Raw genomic sequence first — 23,256 nt, forward strand, 5'->3', positions numbered from 1 at the left:
TAGCATTCAGAAGCAGCTTTGCAACAGCAGTCGATTTTTGGTCCAGGAATCCATGGCGTTGTCACAATGAGCCATGTCTGCCCCCCTTCTCATGCCACATATCAACCATCTGAAACATAGCAGCAATGAGCCAGTCCAAGTAAGAGCTGCTGGCTCTGATGTGCACAAGACCAGACCCTAATGAGAAATTAAAAAGAACAACAAAAAAAGACTGGTTTCAGCTAGATTAGTGTAAGTGGCAGAAATGCTTTGTCTGTTCAGTATATTTACACTTTGCGAAGACAGAATTACACTGAAACTTCTGGAGAAACACTTGGAGCTGAAATTGTGCATAAATAAAACTTTGTTTTTTCTCCCTCTCTCTTTCTGTGCTCTCTACGCTGCATTTGCGTCAAAGAAGTAAAACTGGCCATGAGCTGACCACTACGTTGCCAGAAGAAAGCAGTCAGTGGAGCACTTGCAGTTTCAACCAGCATGCTCTTGCTCTGGCACATCCTACATCCTTTTCTCTTCATAAAGACAGGAAGAAAGACAAAGGGTTTATTAGAGCTTTTTTTTTTTTTTTTTTTAATAGAAAAGATCAGCAGTTTAATGAAGTGAACACCGGTTCCAGCCCAACACTGTGACTTCAGTGAGATTGTGCAGTAATGCCGTACAACCAAACACAACAGAGAAAAGCATCCCCATGACTCTGTAGGTGCAGGGTGACTGTTCTGAAGGGAACTTTTTCACACCTGCTGAGACCTCTCAGATATTTTAGTTCATCTTCTTGCGCTTCCTTTGGTTCCCTGATGTCTTCTGTGCAGGCAAGGGGAGAGACAGCGTGCCAAGCTTGTGGTTCTGATCATTCTCAAGCCCTGGCAGTCCTTTTGCCTTGGAGATCTTCAACCGCATGGCCTTTGCAATGTCCATCATCCTGGAAAACACCAGAGAAACACTATGTCAGTGGGGCAGACAGATCTTCTGGGACTGACACCACAAAAAAGATGAGCAGCCATTCACCTCAGGGAGGGAAGCCAGGAGGCAGCCACAAGCAGGATGTCTGCTCTGCATCTTAACACCACCGTGGGGACAGAATCACAGAATGTCAGGGATTGGAAGGGACCTTGAAAGATCATCTAACTAGAAGCTGGAAGTATTTCAAGATTATAAGGCAGAGCCTTGCTGGGGAGGCTGGAATGCTACCAAACTGCACAACAACCTCAGAGAGCATAAGTATGAGAGATCACTCAATGGCCAGCTGACTCGGAAAAAGTAATGCAGCTCTCCATTTTTCTGTGAAGAGATGTTACAGCCGCTGCTGCAGGCAGCCCATATTAGATTCCCAATGGACTCATCTTTCATATATGGTACAATGGAGGGAATCTAATACAGTGAGAGCATCTCCCTTTGATTGCTGAAATTCAGGTCTTGGCTGAGATCTGTAGCGTGATGGGTTTGGGCAAGAAGTCACAAGCCAGAACATACCTGGAGGTTTGTCAAAGAACAAAGTTTGTTTGAGAGGAATCTAGCAAGGAAATAAGCTATCTGGCCTCAGCTGGTGCCCTGAGAACACACAAGCCCCAGTATCCTCCCAGATGACTTTATGGCTTTGAAATACAAACAGATTCAGATGGGAAGAGATGTCAGGTGTTCTTCAACCAAACCTCCCACTTCAAGCAAGGATCATCCCGTGGCTGAGTGAAGTGTCACAGGGACATGTGCCTCATCTCTGTTTTTCCAACAAGTGATTGCTTCCCCCACCTTTTTGTCACTAGCATCCTATAACCTGTGCTCCCAGCTCCAGTAAAGCGTTTAAGATCAAAAAATTGGAAAACTTGTAATTAAAAAAAAAACAAAACAAAAAAAAAACCCAACTAACTTATTTTAAAACAGCTTCCAAAAAAAAAAAAAAAAGAGATGGAAACCAGTATCAGCCAGCCCAGTTAACATTGCTATTAGTTATCTAAGAACAAAGAGCAAAATTGCAGAAAAAATCAGAAGTTGCTGCATCAGGTCTGACTATACAGCTTGCAAAACCCAGATGTGGCTAAGGGCTCTGATAACTTTCAGTTTTCCTAGGATCTTGAGATTATGTCCCTCAACAAGAAGGCCCAGGATACTCTACAATGTCTTTCTCTGTTGTAGGGAAGGACTTTTGACCATCTGCAGCTCCTTTACAGCAGCATCGCCTCTAAAGAATCCTGATAGAAAAGACCAGTACGGTTGAGCTAGGCAGCAAATGTCCGTAGGAGTCACCGTGACTCACAGAACAGGATGGGGTGCGACAGAGATACATGCACGGCCGAAGAGCTACTAGCAGGGCCACCTGACCCATTCCCGGACAGTATTAACAAGCTGCTTGTTGAGCTAATGTCTGCTTGTTGGGCAACTTCCCAGCAAGCTCAGCAGACTGGCTGATTAGCGCTGATCAATTCCTGATTTATTCTGCAGGGGCCAGAGATATTACAGTGCAAACTGTAATGAAAGCTTTCTCAGAGCCAGAGGAGCTGGAGGAGGCTCTGCTGACACCTGCTGGCACAAGCATGTCTTGCAGCTAACAGCTGAGACACCACTTGGCAGGGGAGTAATTATTTTTCTATGGAAAATTGAAGTCTAGGGAGCAACTTTCAAAAAAAATCTAACACAGCAAGCATTGTTTGCCCAGTTGCTTATTCTGCAAGCTTGTTTCTACCCACTCATGCTCTCTACCCTTGACTTGGCACTGGGAGGAGTGGCAGAGACAGCGGAGGGACGTGCTGCAATCCAGACTGACTTCGACAAGCTGGAGAAGTGGGCTGACCAGAATCTCATTACGTTCAACAAGGAAAGTGCAAAGTCCTGCACCTGGGGAGGAACAATCCCAGGCACCAGGACATGCTGGGGATCACCCTGCTGGAAAGCAGCTTTGCAGATTTTGGAGGCCTAGGAATCCCAGTGGATACCATGCTGAGCATTAGCCAGGAAAGTGCCATCACTGCAAAAGGCTAACGGTATTCCGGGCTGCATTAGGCAAAGTGCTGCCAGCACATCAAGAGATGTCCTTACCCTCTACTCAGTGCAGGTGAGGCTGCACCTGGAGTACCGTGTTCAATTCTGCTACCCAAGGGAGACATAGACATACAAATGTGGTCCAAAAAAGGGCCACAAAGATGATGAAGGGACTGGATCATTTCTCCTGTGAGGAAAGGCTGAGAGCTGGAACTATTCAGCCTGGAGAAGAGGAAGCTCAGGGGGATCTCATCAATGTCTGTAAATAGCTGAAGGGAGGTTGTAAAGAAAATGGAGCCAGGCTCTTCACAGTGGTGCTCAGTGCCAGGACAAGAGGAAATGGGCGCAAACTGGAGTACAAGAAGTTCCCTTTCAACAGCAGGAAGCACTTCTTCACTGTGTGGGTGACAGCACTGAAAACAGGTTGCTCAGAGAGGCTGTGGAGTCTCCCCACTTGGAAAGACCTTCAAAAGCTGTCTGGACCTGGTTCTGGACAACTGTTTCTACGTAGCCCTGCTTGAGCAGGGAAATAGGGCCAGATGACCCTCAAAGGTCGCTGCCAAACTCATTCAGTCTGTGATTCTGTGGCAAATCCTTATTTCAAATACTATGGCCAACCTCTCTCCAGTTCTCCCCTCAAGATTCTTTGCTGAAAAGTCCCCAAGTCTACCATCATTTCAGAAACAAAACAATCTCCTTGGTTCCAACCCCTGAGTGAGGAAATTTCAGGAGCATGGGATTACTCCATGTTACCACCAACTTACTATCTGACTGTGAGACAAAAACCTGTTTCAAGTTTTCCTGTTGCAGTCTGCTACAAAGCTGGGCCTGCACTCAGACTGGTAGCTAGCAGGGAGCAGAACTCTGCAGAAAGAAGGTGTATCAGGGACAGGAAAGTGAAGAGTGATGAGACTTGTCAGGTAAGAAATGGGGCTGGGAAGCAGTTGGGTAGGTTTTCTGCCGGAATCTGCCCCAGCCAGCCATTTGGGTGCTGCCCGCCTCAGTTTCCCTGCCTGCAATGTAGATGAATATCCTCTTAATGCACCTGAGGGTGCACTGCAGTAAGCACCATCACAAAGCTTGAGATGTATAACCACCCTCCTTTACAAGTAGTAGGGCTTGAAAAGAAAGCTTCGACACACTCCAATGTCCAATTACAGCAAAAGGTTCTCACAGCAGGAACCGTACTACTCAGGGGCAGGAGAGGCTCCAGAGCTCTCTTCCCTGGGGCACTATTTGTATGAGGACCGCAGGCATCTCAGCAGGTATGAACAAACATGATGACTCACCTGCTTTCGTGGAGCTTCATGTCATTCTGCAGGACGGTGAGGTCTATTTGGAATTTGTTAATGTGCAGAGCCAAGGCGATGACGTATGATGTGATTTTAGTCTTCATTGATGCAGAGATTAAATTCTGGACACTGAACGGCAAGAGGGAGAACACATGAAATTTGGAATATTAGTGAACCCAAAACACAGCCCCCATGAGGTACACAGAGAATTGGAGCCTCTGTTAGCGATGACAGACTTTTCCTAGACATGAAAGAAAGAGCTTTAAGCAACAAATATCCCTGTTCATGGGGACCTCACAGACTTCTTTGTCCTTCTCACAAGCTGCTTATGTTTCTGTTCAAAAGCAAAGGCCTCTGGAGTTGTTTATTGCTTTATGGCCTTGACAAAATCACCACCTAATGACACTTCTGTCTCTCTGGCACTCTGATCCCTTGAAAGAGGAAAGCAAAGAGAAGCTGCTCTGAGGGTATTCAGTATAATACTAATGGCTACTTAAATAGACAGTCCACACAGAGCAAATGTGGAAGCATTTATTTTGATTGTTCACCAGTAGTTTGAGTCCTCATAGACAAACGCTCACCCATTTGGACTCAAATTCTCTGTTAATTTCAGTCTGACGGCAAAAGTGCAGCTCCACGATGGCTGAGCAACAGCAGTTATGCCTCTTCCATGCAGAGGCTGTTGCCTCCTTGACTGCAGGAAAGGCACTGTGGCAAGAATTAGAATATTATTCACTCTTGCCAGTATTTTGGTGCTTCCTCTCAACAGGACCACTGAAAACATTTATCCAGATTTATCACTGCTTAGTTATAAAAGGCATCCTTTGTAAGGTAGCAACAAATGGCCATCTGGTCAAAGGCAGCCTCCAACAGCTGCCTCAGCAAGTGTCTCTGACACTACTGGAAAGATTGAGCTTCCTAGCCCCCAGTCTACTCTTGTCACGAGGTGATGACTTGTCCTGTCTGACCTCCACGGCAGAATGAGAACCCATCTTACTGCAACCAGCTTTGTCACTGCTGGCTGGGTAATGCTTGGGCAAAACTTAAGCAGAACTCTTTGGCCTGTAAACATCCATGTGCAATGGCATGAGTTTCTGTACATCAACCTGCACTGGCCTCAGCCCAGGGGTTAAGCAGCACGAATCTTTATGTGGTTTTGTCTGCGTAGGTCTGGAGAATTCAAATAAGTTGGGTTTATTTCATGCAAAAGCATCCCTTTTGTTTTAATTAAGCGCTGTGAGTGTAAAAGAAGCACCATTATTTAGCCACTGCTCTGCCCCTGTCCCAACCCTACTCTGAGATGGTGGAAAGCTGGCACAGCTACCTGTCAGCTGCCTTGGTTTACAGTGAAAAATGTATGTGTAGGCAGCTACCCATTTTCTCCACGCAGCTGAGTGAGCTGCAACACAAGTGTATGTTCTCCTATCCTGCATTCAGGGAGCGAACTCCAGAAACAGACGGGCATGCCATTTGGTCAGGCTAGCTAAAGTCATAGGCACATGCTTTTGCACGCATGACTCTGCCTCTCCCAGTCACACGTAGACTTGCACTGCCCACAGACCACCGTCAGTCATAAAACACTATTCTACACAGTCCAGGGTGCTACTCAAGAAGCCTCTGCTGTCTTCCATTTTGGTATATTTCCCGATAACGACACCACGGCCCTTCAAGCTGAATTCTGCTATACCTCAACCTCGAGAACATTGAAGCAAACAAAGTTCCTTACCTGCCGTTGTTGTAGGTCAGCGAGGTGAAGTTCTTCATGAGTTTCCTGCTAATAATGTGTGGACATTCAGGACCCATTGGATCTAGGATAGAAAGGGCTTTTGCAGTGAAATAAGAGGCACGTACTCATCCTCACAATGTCAATCAACCATCATAACAGCATGTTCCTTACTACAGCATTCATGACCTCTACACGGGAGTGCAGAGAAACTAAAAGGAACTTGCACACTTGATTTCTGGGTCTAATCAATTTTCAGATAAGAGAGAGGCTCCTAACATCTTTTGTTGTTCACTGCAAATGGGATGTCCCACCTCAATACTAGACAGATTAAAATACACATGTACATGTGCAACTACACAAACCTTTCTTTTAATAGATTCCTGTCTCTTAACAGATAGTCCTGTCAGATAGATTATTAAAACTGAAACCACATTAACAAATTCCTATTAGCACCAAACTAGTCATTTTCCAAAATCCATTTCAAGCCTCCTCAACTAACTCCTACAGGATGACTCCTTTGTCTCCAGCTATGCAGGAAGAGCTCCACAGACAGGCTTACCCTTTCCTCAAATATCATTTCCCTGCCACTGAAAATGCTACCATTGGAGTTTTCAGGACTGAGAATGAGAATCGCATACAAGAGTTCTGTGAAATATACCAAGACCTGAAAATCTCAACCAAAATATTTTGTGTGGTGTTTTTGAAAAAAGCAGTTCCTGCCATTTCACTGGGATTCACACACTGAGCTGTTAAGTAAAGGATAATGAAAACCCTGATACTCAAGAGAACAGAGGGATATATAAAGTATGTATTGTGTACTGTATGCCTCTTGCATCTGGAATGTAAAGGCTAGAAGAGGGAAAGAGCTGACAATTTCCAGCTTCCCTACTCCCAGAGTAAAGCTTGAAAATATAAAACATGTCTGTAAGTACAGAAACCATAACCTATCAATAAACAAAAACAAATCTCAAATTCCAACCTAAGCGACCTTATCTCCTACAAAGAGGATCTCATGGTGCCACTCTGATGTGTGACTGTTAGAAAGGGACTGAAAAGGATTAGACATCCATCTTCCAGTAGATGCAGACCGAATACCCCACAACAGCATGAAGATCCTCTACCTCACCGTGACACAGGTTGAACTACAACTGCTGCCAAGTGGCTGTTTATTGAACAGCTAACTCTGGGCAGCTTTACTGGTTTCTATTGCAGTCATTGCAAACCAGGTTCCAGCAGGTAGCTGAAAAGGCAAAGAGCTGAAAACTGTCTTACGCTTCTTCTTGATGACTTTCAGGAAGCTGAACTTAACAAGGATGTCCAGGAACCACAGGCATCGGGCTTTGTGATCCCTGCTCTTCTCATCAACAGGCAGGAACTTCAGCTCCTCTAAGACAAAGGAGCAATGGCTGAAGAAGAAAGAGAGGGAGCATGAGGATCAAAGAACCAGAGACTATCTTACTTATCAGAACAGGACACAGCAAACCCCTGACTTCAATGCACAGCTGTTTTAGGCTGGAAGATTTCCCAGAACACCGACAAACGGACGTTCACAAGGCTGCTCTGTGAGTACATTTTCCTTGCTGACAACATTTCAGCCAGGCCTTTTCAGAGTGCAGCCACTGTGCAGGCCCCTGTATTGCAGGATCTGCAGGCTCACTATGGGGCACAGACACACTTCTACTTAGGCATGGGCAGATGGGAAGCACAGGGAGTTTGTTTGCTTATTTCAGCTGCTCAGCACCAGGACTTAACACACTAAGTGTACATCCATGTCACTTTGCCAAGCCACAGCAACTTCCACACCAAGACAGTAACTACTTGCTGGGGACAGTGCCTGGCCACAGGCGCACCATTCTCAGCACAGCTCTATGGTCCTTTTTGTATGAACTTGCCTCCAGTTCCCACTTTGGATTTATCCCCTCTCTTCTTCTGTAATCCGTTCCCAAAAGGGCAGCCATACTGCAGTGCACACCACCTCCTCTCCCGTACAGCTCCCTCCATACTCCCCAAAGGCGTGGAGCTGCATGTTTGGATTAAACGTCCTCCCTCTGGACTGGAAAGATCAGCCAATCAATACCCATACTGGGGAGCTGGTCCCATACTGGGGAGCTGGTAGCAGCTGCCATCCTGCACCTCAGAAGAACTGCAACTTCACAAGGCCATCCCTAACTATTAAAAGGCTGCTTGCAGCAGTATTACCTTTTCTCTTCTGTTTTCTTGGTGATTTCTTCCGTAGTGATGTTAATAAAGGCTGCTGCTGGACCCTTCAATGCTTCATACTCTGCTGGGGACAGGACTGGAAGGATTTTAAAGAAATTCTGAAGTAAAGAACATGAATACCTTCTCTCCTTTCTGGTAAGAGCAGCCCATAATAAGATACACTCTCTTCACTCTTGCAATAGAAATATGTGGGAAAGGAAAGTGGGGAAGGAAATTATAAATAAGCAGGATGTAATTGCAAGACTTGCAAGCTGACCAATATAAGTCTCTAAAGGCTGTGGCTCAATCACAAGTCATTTCTCCTATGTTTCTGACCTCATTACTACTCTTAGCTGAAGTGCTTCCAGCAGGGAGGCACGGCATCCTTCTATTTGTAGGATGGACGAAAGATACAGAACTTGCAGGCCCTAAGTGTCAATGCAGTATGTCCCTGCTCTCTCAGCTTTTTGTTTGATGCCCAGAGCCTGGAGAAGGGTCACAGGTCAGCAGGAGAGCACCTGAAGAGCAGCGCAAAGGAAATGCAGCGACTGCAGCCAGTAAGTCAGCTTCATCAGGGCCCAAATCAAATGTCTCTATGCTAACATACGTAGCATGGGGAATAAACAAGAGTTAGAGATGTACACATGCCTGCAGGGCTTTGGCACTGGCATGGCAAATGGGGATGGGTCAGCATTACAGGGATGGCAGGGACAGGGGACATTATAATGGGGGTCTGCTACGGGCCACCTGATCAGGAAGACCAAGCAGAACGAGGCTCTCTATAGACAGACAGAAGCAGACTCATGTTCACAAGCCCTGGTCCTCATGGGGGACTTCAACCACCCTGGTAACTGCTGGAGGGACAGCACAACAGGGCGTAGACAATCCAGGAGGTTCCTGGAGTGCACTGATGACAACTTCCTTCTCCATGTGATAGAGGAGCCAATGTGGAGAGGTGCTAGGCTCAACCTCATTCTTACCAACAAGAAGGGCTGGTGGGAAACGTAAAGCTCAAGGGCAGCTTTGACCGCGGTGACCATGAAATGGTGTGGTTTTGCATTCGGAGGGCAGCAAGTAGGGAGCACAGCAAGCTCGCTACCCTGGACTTTGGGAGAGCAGACTTTGCCCTCTTCAGGGATCTGCTTGGTAGAGTAACATGGGACGAAGCCCTGGAAAGATGTTTGATATTCAAGGATATTCAGGATATTCACCTCCTCCAAACTCAGTAGCGATGAATCCCAACAAAGAGGAAGTCGGGCAAAAACGCCAGGAGGCCGGCATGGATGAACAAAGAGCTCCTGGCAAAACTCAAGCAGAAAAAGGAGGCCTACAGAGGGTGGAAGCAAGGACAGGTAGCCTGGGAGGGATACAGACACACTGTCCAAGCAGCCAGGGATAAGGTGAGGAACGCCAAAGCCCTGTTAGAATTAAATTTGGCCGTGGACATCAAGGGCAACAGGAAAGGCTTCCATAGCTATGTCAGTGATGAAAGGAAGGCTGTGGAAATTGTGGGCCCTCTCCAGGAGGAAACGAGAGACCTGGTTACCTGGGATATGGAGAAAGTTGAGGTACTCAACTACTTTTTTGCCTCAGTCTTCAGTGACAGGAGCTCCAGTCACATAGTTCAAGCCTCAGAAGACTAAGTCAGGGACTGGGAGAATGAAGAACTGCCCACTGCAGGAGAAGATCAGGTTTGAGACCAGCTAAGGAACCTGAAGGTGCACAAGTCCATGGGACCTGAGGAGATGCATCTGCAGGTCCTGAGGGAACTGGTGGATGTAGTTGCTAAGGCACTGTCCATCATATCTGAGAAGCTGTGGCAATCCAGTGAAGTTCTCACCAACTGGAAGAGGGGAAACATAACCCCCATTTTTAAACAGGGAAAAAGGAAGAACCAGGGAACTACAGGCCAGTCAGACTCACCTCCGGACCAAGCAATATCATGGAGGAGATCCTCCTGGAAACTATTCTAAAGCATACAGAGAAAGGAGGTGATTGGTGACAGCCAACACGGCTTCACTAAGGGCAGAACATGCCTGACAAATCTGGTGGCCTTCTACAACGGGATTAGAGCATTGGTGGATAGGGGAAGACCAACTGACATAATCTACCTGGACTCGTGTGAAGCATTTGACACTGTCCTGCACAACATCCTTGTCTCTAAATTGGAGAGACAGACTGACAGATGGCCCACTCAGCAGGTAAGGAATTGGCTGGATGGTCGCACTCAAAGAGTTGCAGTCTACAGCTCAGTGTCCAGGCAGAGATCAGTAGTAAGTGGTGTTCGTCAGGGATCAGTATTGGCACCAGCACGATTTAACGTCTTTGCTGGTGACACGGACAGTGGGACTGAATGCATCCTCACCAAGTTTGCTGATGACTACAAGCTGTGAGGTGTGGCCGACACACTGGAGGGAAGGGATGCCATCCAGAGGGACCTGGACAGGCCTGAGCGGTGGGCCTGTGTGACCTCATGAGGTTCAACAAGGCCATGTGCAAGGTCCTGCATCTGGGCTGGGGCAATCTGAAACACAAATCCAGGCTGGGCAGAGAATGATTGAGAAGAGCCCTGAGGAGAAGGACCTGGGGGTGCTGGTGGATGAGAAGCTCACCATGAGGCAGCAACGTGCGCTTGCAGCCCAGAAAGCCAACCATATCCCAGGCTGCATCAAAAGCAGTGTGGCCAGCAGGACAAGGGAGGGGATTCTTCCACTCCTCTGCTCTCGTGAGACCCCACCCGGAGCCCTGTGTTCAGCTCTGGGGCCCCCAGCACAAGGAGGACAAGGAAACATTAGAACAAGTCCAGAGGAGGGCCACAAAGATGATGAAGGGCTGGAGCACCTCTTCTACAAAGACAGGCTGAGGGAGTTGGGGTTGGTCAGCCTGGCGAAGAGAAGGCTCCAGGGAGACCTTGTAACAACTTTCCAATACCTAACGGGGGCCTACAGGAAGGCTGGGGAGGGACTCTTTGTCAGGGAGAATAATGGCTTAGAACTCAAAGGTAGATTTAGATTAGATACAAGGAAGTACTTCTCTACTCCGAGGGGGGTGACGCACTGGAAAAGGTTTCCCAGAGAAGTTTAGATGCCCCATCCCTGGAAGTGATCAAGGCCAGGTTGGATGGGGCCTTGGCCAACCTGGTCTAGGGGAAGGTGTCCCTGCCCATGGCAGGGGGGGGTGGAATTAGATGGTCTTTAAGGTCCCTTCCAACCCAAACCATTCTACAATTCTACGAAGGTTCAGCTCAGTGCTGCCACATGCCTGACAGCACTCCCTCCCACATGCCAGAGTACTGACATCAAGCAAACAGAAATCAGAAACCACACTCTGCTACTGAAAAAGATACTGTCTTCAAACTTGTAAACATGTTCTGGTTTGTCGGCATCTTCATGACACGGAGGCAGAAATATGGACATGTTCTGTACATCGTCTTGGGCCACATCTTGGATCAAAGCTTAGGAGAGAAGTGGGAAACAAAACAGCATTTGGACCATGCAGACAAAAACTGAGAGAATCTGACCACACCCAAATACTTCCTTGAAATTCAAGTCAATTGGGGGGGGGGGAGGCGGTTTGGGTCAACACTAGTTTATTTTAAGCGGGAAATGGAAGCTGAAATGGAGTTTTAAGCACTTATCTCACCGGGAACAGTGACAAGGAAAGGCCACAGCTCTTCCCCGTTTTGTTTGGTTAGTGCCATGTGTGGGTACAGAAAGCATTCTAGGAGGCTCAGAGTTTCTAATTTGCCTGTAATGTACTCAGCACGCTGCCTTTTAGCCTGGTGTCATCACTTCTGTGAAGAACTTTCTGCTACTTAAGATCCAGAAATGGTGCTCCAGACTAGACAAAACTGGCTGCTGCTGCTACACCTCTTGCCTCTAGGGTGAGCAGGAGAACATTGTTTTGACATCCTGGGTTCCATTGGACATCATCTGGCCCAGCGTAACAAGCAGAGCACAGTAGATATCCTATCTGGAACACAAGCGCTGAGAGCTTTCATGTCAATGAGAGCTGACCAGTTTTATAGTCTCTCCTATTCATAGCTAACGCAAGTCAGAATCCCACAAGTGCTGGTGGAAGGAAGCTCAGTTGGTCTCCAGTTCAACCTCCCGCATGGACTGTCTCCAGCACTGTATCAGGGCAGCCCTGGCTTTCCCAACCAAGCCTTGGAAGTCATCCCAAGGATGGTGACCACACAGCTCCCCGTGACCTGTCCCAGGGCTCCACCATCCTCCAAGGCAAGAAGTTCCTCCCATGGACCACTGTGACTTGTCTTGCTGACCCGTGCTGTATAGCCTGACACTGCTGAGAAGGGCTTGGCTCTGACTGCCCTTCCGACAGCTGTGTGCTGCTGGTTAGATCCCCTCGGCCTTCTCTCTGCCAGACTAACCAAGTTCAGGGATAGGGCAGAGTGGGGTGGCACAGGCTGCACAAGGCAATACAGATGCAGCCTCACCAGCACCAACAGAAGGGGGTATCAGCTCTCCTTGAAACATTACCTCAATGTGATACTTGGGAGAATTTTTCCTACGGTAGTGGCAATAACTAAGACCATGGCAGATACCTTTTCCTGCCAGCTTCTCCACAGCAGAGGACCGAGTCTATCAGACTGACTCAAAACAGCACCTGGGATAGCACATGATGGTGCTGGGACCCAGTATAAGGCATAGATCATTTTCCATACACATGCCACTGGGAAGCCAGAGTACAGCTCACCTTAATGAACATCCAGCAGCTCTTTTCAAGCCAGGTGAATTTACTGCCTTTATGCCTCTAAGTGGGCTTCCAGAACACTGACAAAATACGGGCAGAAATGGACACTGATGACACACAGACCTTCCCTTACCCAGGCAACTCCCACACTAAGCCTAGTAGGATCAGAAGGAAGCAGTTCCTTGTCTACCAGAACAACCTGTGATTTCCTCAACATGTGCACGTTTCAGCTGTTAAACCAACAGCTTCATTGCTTACTACAAGCAAAACCCCTTTCTTCTTCCTGCCATACTTGGCAACAAACAGACAGAAAAGCACATCTAATTGTCTTCAGTTACACCTCACACAATATTCTTACCTGTTACTCCCTTTGCGTCTATAACATTTGCTGCTGCTTTTGTCACAGCTGTGTTAAGCATATCATTGCCCACTGCATTCATTCGTCGGGAATTCAGAGCTCGCTTCTGCTTGCTGGTGCCAAAGGCCTCAATGCACAAATCCACCTGTGAACGAGAGAGACGCAAATGACTACACACTGCTGAACTCAGGACACTTTGCATCCAAGAGGAAAACCCACCTAACCACCATTTATCCTACATTTTTCAAGAAAATTTCAAACATATCACTGGGTACAACCCAACCACCCAACAAGCACTGCGGGGGAGGAGAGCAGGATAGGAAGTACCTGGAACTGTAATCAAGACTGAAATAATTACGAAAATACTGCTAATGCTAGGCACTAGCAACGTGCTGTCTCAGACCTTGAGTGCTGAGAGAGAGGGCTGAACCTGCACATTTACACTACAGTAAACTGAGCATCTCAGTCTCAGACAAGTATCTGTCACTGTCAGCTGGATAATCATAGCAGAATGTGATATGGGGTTTCAACTTTACCTTCTCCCTGAAGGATTTATTCTGGTAGTCCTTTGTGTCATCAGGTATTAAATTATCTATAAAAGAACAAGAATTAGTATGCTTGGCTTGCAGCAGCTGGGAAAACACATGTGTTTGGCACTCCTTAAGCTCTAATCCATTAATAAAAGACTAGACTAAGAATTCTATGGGACTTTGTCAATTAAAGAACACAATGAATGAGTATGTACCTGGAACAAAGAGAGAAAGGCAGCCCAATTTTTGCTACAAAGTCTATGAGCGTGATGCATAGATGGAAGCAATAGTCATGTCCTGTTGCATAGAAAATAGATCCCTGAAGACCGTATTCTTTGGGTTATCCTCCTAGCTGCGGAATAAAAAGCAGTTCTGCTGAAGAAAAGCTGTTTTCTTTTGCAGCGATTCAGTGCCTTGACCTGGCCATTTCCAGGCTTCCCTCAGCAGGGCCTACCTAGACAAGGCTGCATTTGTTCTGAGCAGTGACAACTTTGCTCCCAGCTCTGGCAGTTCCACCCTCCCACCCTTACTGCTCTCTGCTTAAGCCCCACCCTAAATTTCAGCTACGATCCTCCTTCTCCCTCCCTCTGTTTATCATGCCATGCTGTGCCTTAGAGGGAGAATGTAACGTATCCTCCTTCCTCCATGCTGAGGGAACATGGCAGAAACAAGTAAGAAAGGGTAGCTGAGGAGAAAACAGAATGCAATGCTGTCAGTAACCAAGCAATCAATAGCTGAATGTATACCTATTTCTAGGTCGCTGTGACTATGGTGCTAGGGTGAAATACAGTATCCTCCTACCTGACAGCAAGGGCTGCATGTTGAATATTTCAGCATTGTAGACTTCCATTTGCCCAGAGTCCTTGTTTAACACACCAACAAAATACCTGGGGAGAACAGCGGCAAATTATTAGCAAGAGACAGTCCAGTGGAAGTGATGTTTTAACACGACATGGTGCAGAGCCACATGTATTACACATCTCCTGCCAGTTCTTTTGCATCGCAAATGCCAATTTTCCACGAAAATTCAGAATTTCACTCAAAAAAAAAGTTACCTTGAAGTAATACATTTATAGACATACGTGCTTTCTATACATGCACAGAGTTGTATATATAAAAAAAGACTTGTTGCTCTAGGTAAACATAAATGTCTTAAATCAACTGACTTAGCTTCAAAATGCACAGATCAATTGTAGGTGCCTGAGTGCTAGTTACTACTTTCTTCTGTCTCTTCTAGTATGGTTGGTTTAATCCTTGGTTTCATGTTGCTTCTAAAACTTGTGTTCCCTGTGTATGCTTCCCTGCGTACTACAAGTCACTCTGAGCCTAAGTCCTCAGAGCTCAGAACTGAGCAATAAGCAATGAATTATTCACAAAGACAAAATTTTGTTTCAAATATTTACTCAAAAAGTAACAATTCACAGCAGTGCTTTAACAGCTGTTCAAAACATTTAACTTTCATTAGAAACAAAACTAAGTCAAAAGCACATTCTGAATGTTTCAAACGGAGCAATGAAGTCCTAAGAGCAAGCTTCTGTCAGTCATTTGCAATCCGACACCTAGCTGCTGGCTATAAAGAAAAAAAAACCAACCCCAAACCAGCAGCTATCTTTCTGTACATAACAGACTACAAAAAGTCCTGAAATCGAACTGTATGTTCCTATGCTCTCGTGTCCTTTTTGTAACAGTTAGCAAGTAGCAGCTGCAAAATGGCAGAACGTATGCCAGCTGGTATTTCCACTCTGGAGTTGTCCTTCTTTTTGCTGAAAACAATTTTTACATTAAACCATACTTTGGTTTGACTTACAGACGACTCCTATGGGTCTACCACTAAGAATATTTAAAACAATGGTAAAAGCCTAACAGCTACAGTCCTTTCAGCAGTATGTCCTACTTTACACAATTATGCTCGGTATTTCTGCACAGCCTGCACATTGAAAACCCCACAAACATACATTTTGTCACAGTATTTCCGCTTTCACTGAAAGTTTATTAAGGTAAGCCTACAGTCTGGCAGGATTACACCTGTACAGAGGTGCACATATTCATATAATTCTGTTTACGTGCTTTTACAGACAGGAATGTGACACCAAATCCAAAGGTTTATGTTCACCCAGTTTATCAGCAGACCAACAGCCATTGCAAAAAGTGTGCTCCACTTCAGCATCAGAACTGAATTCATACTAAATTCCACCGTTTCACTTAAGGATTTTTAAAAATCTTTTCTTGACTAGCAAATCACTTTATGTGAGATTAAAAAAAATAGAATCTATTCCTCCTTTCAAATGTTGGTTTATTAAGATATACCACACAGAAGAGACAGGCAGACAAATTGAAATGTGTTACCTTTCATAAACTTAGTTAATTCAGTTGTATATACATGTACATGCTACCTTCATATGCAAAGTTTCCCTGCTGTGCCTCCTTCTCTCTCTTAAAAAACCCCCTATGAGCAACAATGAGCACACTTGTCAGGAATGATGCATGGTGTTCCTACCTTTATTTATAATAAGCCATAAAAAGAACACAATTTCAGCTTGTTTCATTTTCATCTGTCTTGTTTACAGTTGTTTCCATTCTGCTGGGACTGCTTTCTTTAGAAGTCTCACCTGTTCGTTCAGAGGGGTGTTCAGCTTTCTTTGATGAAGGCGCAACATTACCTTTCTGAAGAATTTCAGTCGCTTCATGCTCTAGCATCTCTGATGGAGTCAAAGGCTCCAAACGAATACTGCCTTGCTCACTAATGTCTGAACTAAGGGATTTAGGTTCATTTCTTTTTCTCTAGAACTGCTCAACACTAACATCTTCACCCAACGTTAGTTTTAAGTCCTTTCGTTTGTTGCTGCAAGGGTAGTTTCATCCAAGTTTTGTACTTGAGTCTGGTCAGTCAAGACACCATCATCTGAACTTTGGCAAGTTTTCAACTCACTTTCACCATGAATATATTTTTGTTCTTTGTCTACTAACTGTTTGTTACTATCTGAATCACAACATGCTCCTTTCTCATGCAAAGAATTCTTAGAGCTGTTGTCATGGAGTTCCAAATTGGGAACATTTTTTGTACCTGAGAATGATGAGTTTTCTTCGTACTTTTCAACCGATGAAACTTTTTTAGTTTGATTTCCATTGCATTCTTTTGTTTCCTCTGAAGACTTATGCTCTTGTTTGCAAAATAATCCCAAACTCGACTAGGTTCAATTTGCTGCTCCACAGTGACATATCAGTGAGCCAAGGCAGTACAGGATACCTGCTCGCTTTCAACTCCCTCAGATACTTGTTAGGCAGTTGGCAAATCTACAGAAACATTCTCTATAATACCTTGACAAGTATGAGTGTGGCTTTCACTCAGATGTGTGGCCATGCTATCTAAGCCAGAACCATCAGTCAGAAAATCGCAGTTAAGACATACTACAGTCACACCTCGTAGCTCTTCTGAATGCTTCTTGTAGATCCAACATCTTTTACTTGGACGAGCACTGTGAAAACTCATCATGCGATTCACATAGGCTTTGCTACAGCTAGTATTGTATCCGCATAAGGTACAATGGACATATGTAGAAAAGTAGCTTGCAAAATCTTTTATTTCTGAGTAACACTCAATGCATTTGTGAGCTCCCAAATGATACCTTAGATTATGCAGTGCTGTAGTAATAACTTTTTTTTTTTTGCTGCTGCTGTTGGTCCATGCATTTTGCTTCTTCAGTGTAGCTGACGGTTTTGATTTTGCTTTTGACTTATTTGTATTAAATCTGTTATGATTTCTAGTGGTTGTATTTTTAGCTTTAGGTGATAACTGAAATGTGGATATACTCATTCTAACAGGAGATCCTGACTGAAGAGATCCAACAGACGCTTGAATAGTAACCTTTGTTCCAGGAGGCAATCCTTCTAACTGTTTAGGTTTTCTAAATGTTCGGTGATGCTGAGTCTTGTGATCCATTTTTTCTTTGCAAGTCAAAAATTGAAGTCTGCACTTTGTGCAACAGTATATTCCTTTTTTCTGATGCCTCATATAATGATGCATATATGGTGCTCCAATTTTTATTACTTTGAGGCAAAATGGGCACAGCAAATGTTTTGTATTCTCATGAACAGTCCTGAAATGTTTCTACATCAGAAAAAGCTGAGGATCTGCAGCTGCATACCTGGCACACATATGGCATTTCACCTGGCTTATGATTGTCCTTCATATGTTGCAAAAGAACTTGCTCTGTTTCAAATGATAATTCACAGATTTTACAAACAGTAGATGATTCATAAGGCGTGCGTGTACTTTCAACGTGGCACTGTGTGGGAAAGGAATTCGCAGGGAACTTTGTGCTGTTTCACACGTCCCTGAGAGAGAATGAGGAAAACGGCGGTAGAACCAAAAACTTGAGCAAGGTCAAGATAAAGTAAATTGGCTACAGTGTTAAAGATGAGCTTTGGGCAGTGGCCAATTGCTGGCTGGCTCGAGGCGCATGTCTGAGGGTCTCTAACCAACTGTAAGACAGATTCAGGCGCACGGACAGCGCGTGGGGCTAGGGGGAAAGTATATCTAGTGGTGAAAAATGGCAATAAATGTCTCCTGTTTAAGAGCCATCAGGAGTCCGTGTCTTGCATCCCTTCAGCACTGCAGCTGGAATGGAGTGGGAAACTGACGGTAACAGTGCTGGCAGGTGGTATGGCTTTCCCAGATTCCACTGCTCTGCTTCTCGAGCTCTGATGCTTCATGTGGTTCATAAACCTTATGTTATTTTTAAGAACCTTCAGACAGCTGAAGCACTTAAATGTTGTATGAGTCTTCTGCTCCTGTTGTACCTGCTGGGTATCACCTTCAAGTTTCCCATAATAGAAGTTGTTAACTAACATAATCAATTTTCCTTTCTCAGATTCATTGATCTTGCTTGTTGTACTTGAAGATTCTGTTTTGGCCACTCCCGGGAAGAAATTATTCACCATATCTGGACAACAATACTTTATATGATTTTTTAAAGGACCCATAAGATTGAAATCAATATTGCGCTTTGGACAAGCTCGTGGAAAAGGTCCTCCATTTTTAATATTGCTTGATGTAGCATTAGTACCTGCTACATTCACTGACGGCCCAGTCTGGTACCGTGTAACTCCCGAGTTCAGTCTCACACCAAGCAGTACACCAGATGTACTACCTGGTGCAGCTGGTGGAGAATCCATAATATCATCTTGATCGAGTATTACAGGCTGTGTCGTTACAGCAGTCACTGGCCTGGATACAGGTTGAGCCCCTACAGGAACTGTGATATTTCGTGATACTGGCTGTGTCATCGCTGGATTGGTTACAGGTCTGCTAACAGGCTGTCTGCTAACAGAGCAGCCCCGCAGAGAGGGATCTGGGGGTCGTGGTTGACAGCAAGTTGTATATGAGCCAGCAGTGTGCCCTGGCAGCCAGGAGGGCCAACTGTATCCTGGGGTGCACCAAGCACGGCATCGCTAGTCGGTCAAGGGAAGCGATTGTCCTGCTCTGCTCTGTGCTCGTACCTCGAGTACTGTGTGCAGTTCTGGGCACCACAGTACAAGAAGGACATTAAACTGTTGGAGAGTGTCCAGAGGAGGGCAACGAAGGTGGTGAAGGGCCTAGAGGGGAAGACATATGAGGAGTGGCTGAGGTCACTGGGCCTGTTCAGCCTGGAAAAGATGAGGCTGAGGGGAGACCTCATCACAGTCTACAACTTCCTCACGAGGGGGAGTGGAGGGGCAGGCGCTGAGCTATTCTCTGTAATCATCAGTGACGGGACCCGTGGGAATGGTGTCAAGCTGAGGCAGGGGAGGTTCAGGCTGGACATCAGGAAGAGGTTCTTCACCGAGAGGGTGGTCGCACACTGGAACAGGCTCCCCAGGGAAGCAGTCACTGCACCAAGCCTGTCTGAATTTAAGAAGCGATTGGACTGTGCATTTAGTCACGTGGTCTGAATTTTGGGGTAGACCTGTGCGGTGCCAGGAGTTGGACTCGATGATCCCCATGGGTCCCTTCCAACTCGGGATATTCTGTGATTCTATGAACTATAAGTGTGCCATCTCTACAGTAGGTTAATTTCTCTCAAGTAAAATCCTTTTCATCTCATGTTTCAGAGGCTAACCCAAATGGTTTGTGCTGCTTTTCGGCACATCTCATGACCCACCAGGAAGAGGCTGTATGTCACCTCTCATTGAAGCTGATCAGAGTATCAATTGTACCAATTCCTTAATCAGCCAGAAAAGTCAATTCCATCTGAAGCCTACTGAGTGGTGCCTGAACTTGCTCAGCTTTTTAACATGTTTTCCTAAAATTCAGGACACACTTCCTAAAGAAAAAAATCGGCCTGCTGTAGAAGCTGCCTTTTGCAGTGTGTGCAAGGCTCTACGCAACTGCTCTCAGAGGAGCTGCCCAAGTCCTGTGGGGACCACAGAATCTCAGTGGCTAGAAAGGATTGCTAAGCGGTGCCTGCTGCTCTAGGAAACGGGTGAAACAACTGCCGCCCGAGGATTTGGCAGCCTCGTTGATTTTTGCGCTCAGAGTAAACCGGACTGTTTGTTCAGCTGTGATTTATGCTGACACACCAACATCTGCAGCTGTAAATTTGGTCTTAGGCTGACAGCTGCTGAGATCTATGAGAACGGATCCACTGCAGGAAATCATCAGGAATGCAGGTGAGGCAGATGTGGGAGGAAACAAACCAGGTTACATGGATAAGGTGGAAAAATTAGAAAACAAATCAAGAAACAATCTAATTAGTTGTCGCCTGCATGTCTGGCGATCCTGAGGCATATGCAAACCTAATGCCAAACAGATCTCAGTTAGCTTGCCTTGTTAGCTTCCACAGCTCAGGATCTTCAGAGGTGCAGGCAGGTACCACTTAAACAGTTAAAACTCTCTCTGAATAATATAAAGTGATGTGAAGTGCTGAGAAATAGGAGTGCCAAATCTGTACAGAAATACTACTACATTGGTGCACATATCAGAAACATATGGAGCATTACCTGTATTCATTAATAACTCCTCTCTCCAAACTCAAGAAGAAAAAGCTCCTTGAAGCCTTCTTTCAGCTATGCTATCTTAAGACTGCTGAACTCGAAGGGCCAGCTCTCTAGTTTCAATTCTCAGACAGAAAAGACTAAGCTTAGCATCTTCTGAAGTGCTATCTGCCAGGGATGCAAGTAGTTCATTTTAAATAAAGTATTCAGGAACTAGGAGCACTGGAATGCTAATGTCTGGAAGCACCTCCTCTTCCTCATTGTTTTTGCAAGTCTGCTCTTCACTGCCTCACCCTACCCATAATTTAAGGAGTCAGAGTAGTGAGACTACTGAAGCTACAAGAGCAAACAGTGCAGGACAAGTGGAGTACATTCAAAGAGCAGAGCACGTCACACCAAGAGCCTGACACACACATCAAGTGCATTTCAGAGTTCTGTAGGCTAGCAGGAGCAATAATATGCATCAAAGGAACAAGGAAACATCTTTGGGTATAACAAAGCAAAATTATTTTACATTGTCGCTCTGCCCATTGAAGAGGATCTTCGATCAGACGATAAGAAAGATCTCAAACACACAACACTTCTTAGGAGGTCAGTTGGATCTGTCTCAAGGCTACAAAGGTCACCTTCCTAAGCCTGGACATGTAAAGGATGGTGGCTTCACCAATGCTTCCTATTACACCATGTGGTACGGCCAAGCCTAATGCCGAAATCCTCTCTGTTCACACTGTGGTCTCAATGGGAGCGTCTGAGCCAGGTTTAAGGAAAGCTACAAGAAATGTGGCATCAGAGCAATTCCTCCACTTCCACCCCCACACTACTGCCACAGTACCGTCAGGAACCCATACCTGCACAGTGAGTTACGTTTTGTAACTCCACTGCCGAAGTTATTTCCCACGTATGAAAGCCTTTCAGTTTCTGAGACCTGAAAAACAAAGAAAAATTACTTGTCCATGGGGCTAACCAACCTTTCCTGTGTTCGTTTTCTTCTGTCTAGTGCCACAAATCTCTATATTGCCATGACCACCATACTTTAAACCAGGAGCAACATTTTGTGAAAGAAAAGGTGGGTTTACTCAGAGTCGATAGACAGGAGAGATCAGCCCTCTGGTTCAGAGGGTACTTCCAGTGCTGTAGGCTATTTAACACAGTTGCTTAAAGCTTCTATAAGTGTACAAGACAAACCTTACAGACGTCGGCCTTGGTCAAAGGCAAAAAAATGGGTAAAACCATCATTACAACACAGAGGAACTCAGTTTACAATGTAATTTTGAATGATCTATTTAAAACTCTAGTACAGCCAGTTGGCTGCAATTAACTGACAGAAAAAAAAAAAAAGCTAGCACAAATGGCTCAGCCAGCTAAGTATATTTTTAAATATTTGTGTGTCAATTAAGATATATTTCCCTTGAAGATTTTGGCTGAAAAATTATTCCTTCAGTGAGCCATCCACACAGACAATCGTAACAGTTAGCAATGCCAGCAGAAAGCACTTTTTGACTTGAAGTTTGGTTTTCTCTTGACTGAAAGAATTAAAAAACCTCCTTGTAGCATAATGCAGTTCCTCAAAAAAAAAAAAAACCTTCAATAAAGCTTTTAGGTTCACTGTATAAACATAACACAACAGATTTTGTGATCGCATGGACCTTGATAGTCATCAACAGCTTTTAATGTTCAAACCTTATTTTCCTGTAGGTTATTAAAATAAACCAGGATGCGCACAACCTTGGTAAATCAATGTTACCTTGAGAACACGCTACTGTGTATCAACAAGAACTTTTCCAATAAGGGCGTATTCAGTTCTGGTTAAAAGACCAGCCACTTGTTTGTCGCTCTCAATGTGACCAGGCACATGGCACCCTTCCTTTCCACCCCCAAAATTCCTCGCACAGTGTTAAATCTGCGACGGCACGTTCTGAGGCAGAAACGACCAAGGGAAGGCTGCAAGGCGTTGAGGCCGGGCAGCGCTGCGGTGCTGGGAAAGGCCCTGCGGCACGGAGACACCTTGTGGCTTTGTGCGGGGCTGCTGCCGGGCGCGGGGGGAGGCCGCACGGAGCGAAGCCCCCCCCCCCCCCCCCCCCGCGGGGGAGAACCGCGAGCGGCTCGCGCGGACGGGCCGCGGGCGGCGGCTCCTTACCAGGATCCGGCGGCGCCTCCTGCGCGGGTCGGCGGCGTCGCTGCTGCGGTAGAGGCGGAAGCGCAGGGCGGCGGGGCGCCGCAGCTGCCCGTTGGCGAAGGTCACTGCGGGCGGCGGGGAGAGGCCGTCACACCGGGGCGCCGCCCGCCCGCCCTCCCGCCGCCCGCCCGGCCCTCCCCCCCGCCCGGCCCTCACCCAGCACCGCCGGCTGCTCCGCCTCGGGGTCCCCGCGGTAGCGCCAGGTGGCGGCCGCCATGTCCCGGGGCCGCCCGCAACGGCACGAGCCGCCGCCCAACCGCCGCGCGCCTTGCTGCCGAGCGCGGGGCCGCGCCGCCGCGCAGTAAGGGCACCGCCGATTG

The 23,256-nt window shown here is 46.1% G+C and overlaps 2 protein-coding genes across 2 annotated transcripts; both read right to left on the reverse strand.

Moving 5' to 3' along the window:
- Positions 1-539: 539 nt before the first annotated feature.
- On the reverse strand, positions 540-23,251 carry POLR1E (RNA polymerase I subunit E). Its single transcript, XM_083817526.1, has 12 exons — positions 23,093-23,251; positions 22,898-23,001; positions 21,609-21,685; positions 14,590-14,675; positions 13,795-13,850; positions 13,259-13,403; positions 11,534-11,641; positions 8,188-8,284; positions 7,261-7,394; positions 5,989-6,070; positions 4,260-4,391; positions 540-916 (listed from the first exon to the last, which is right to left on the reverse strand). Exons 1-12 carry the CDS (start codon positions 23,151-23,153, stop codon positions 757-759), a joined length of 1,242 nt encoding a protein of 413 aa, XP_083673652.1. The 5' UTR covers positions 23,154-23,251; the 3' UTR covers positions 540-756.
- On the reverse strand, positions 17,745-19,515 carry LOC310889692 (zinc finger protein 280D-like). The gene is given in 2 exon segments (XM_083817566.1): positions 17,745-18,492; positions 18,495-19,515. Coding segments are annotated over 2 exon segments (678 nt in total). The 5' UTR covers positions 19,075-19,515; the 3' UTR covers positions 17,745-18,394.
- Positions 23,252-23,256: the final 5 nt, after the last annotated feature.

This window comes from Anser anser (assembly GCF_964211835.1).
Source record: "Anser anser genome assembly, chromosome: Z".
NCBI classification, from domain to species: domain Eukaryota; kingdom Metazoa; phylum Chordata; class Aves; order Anseriformes; family Anatidae; genus Anser; species Anser anser.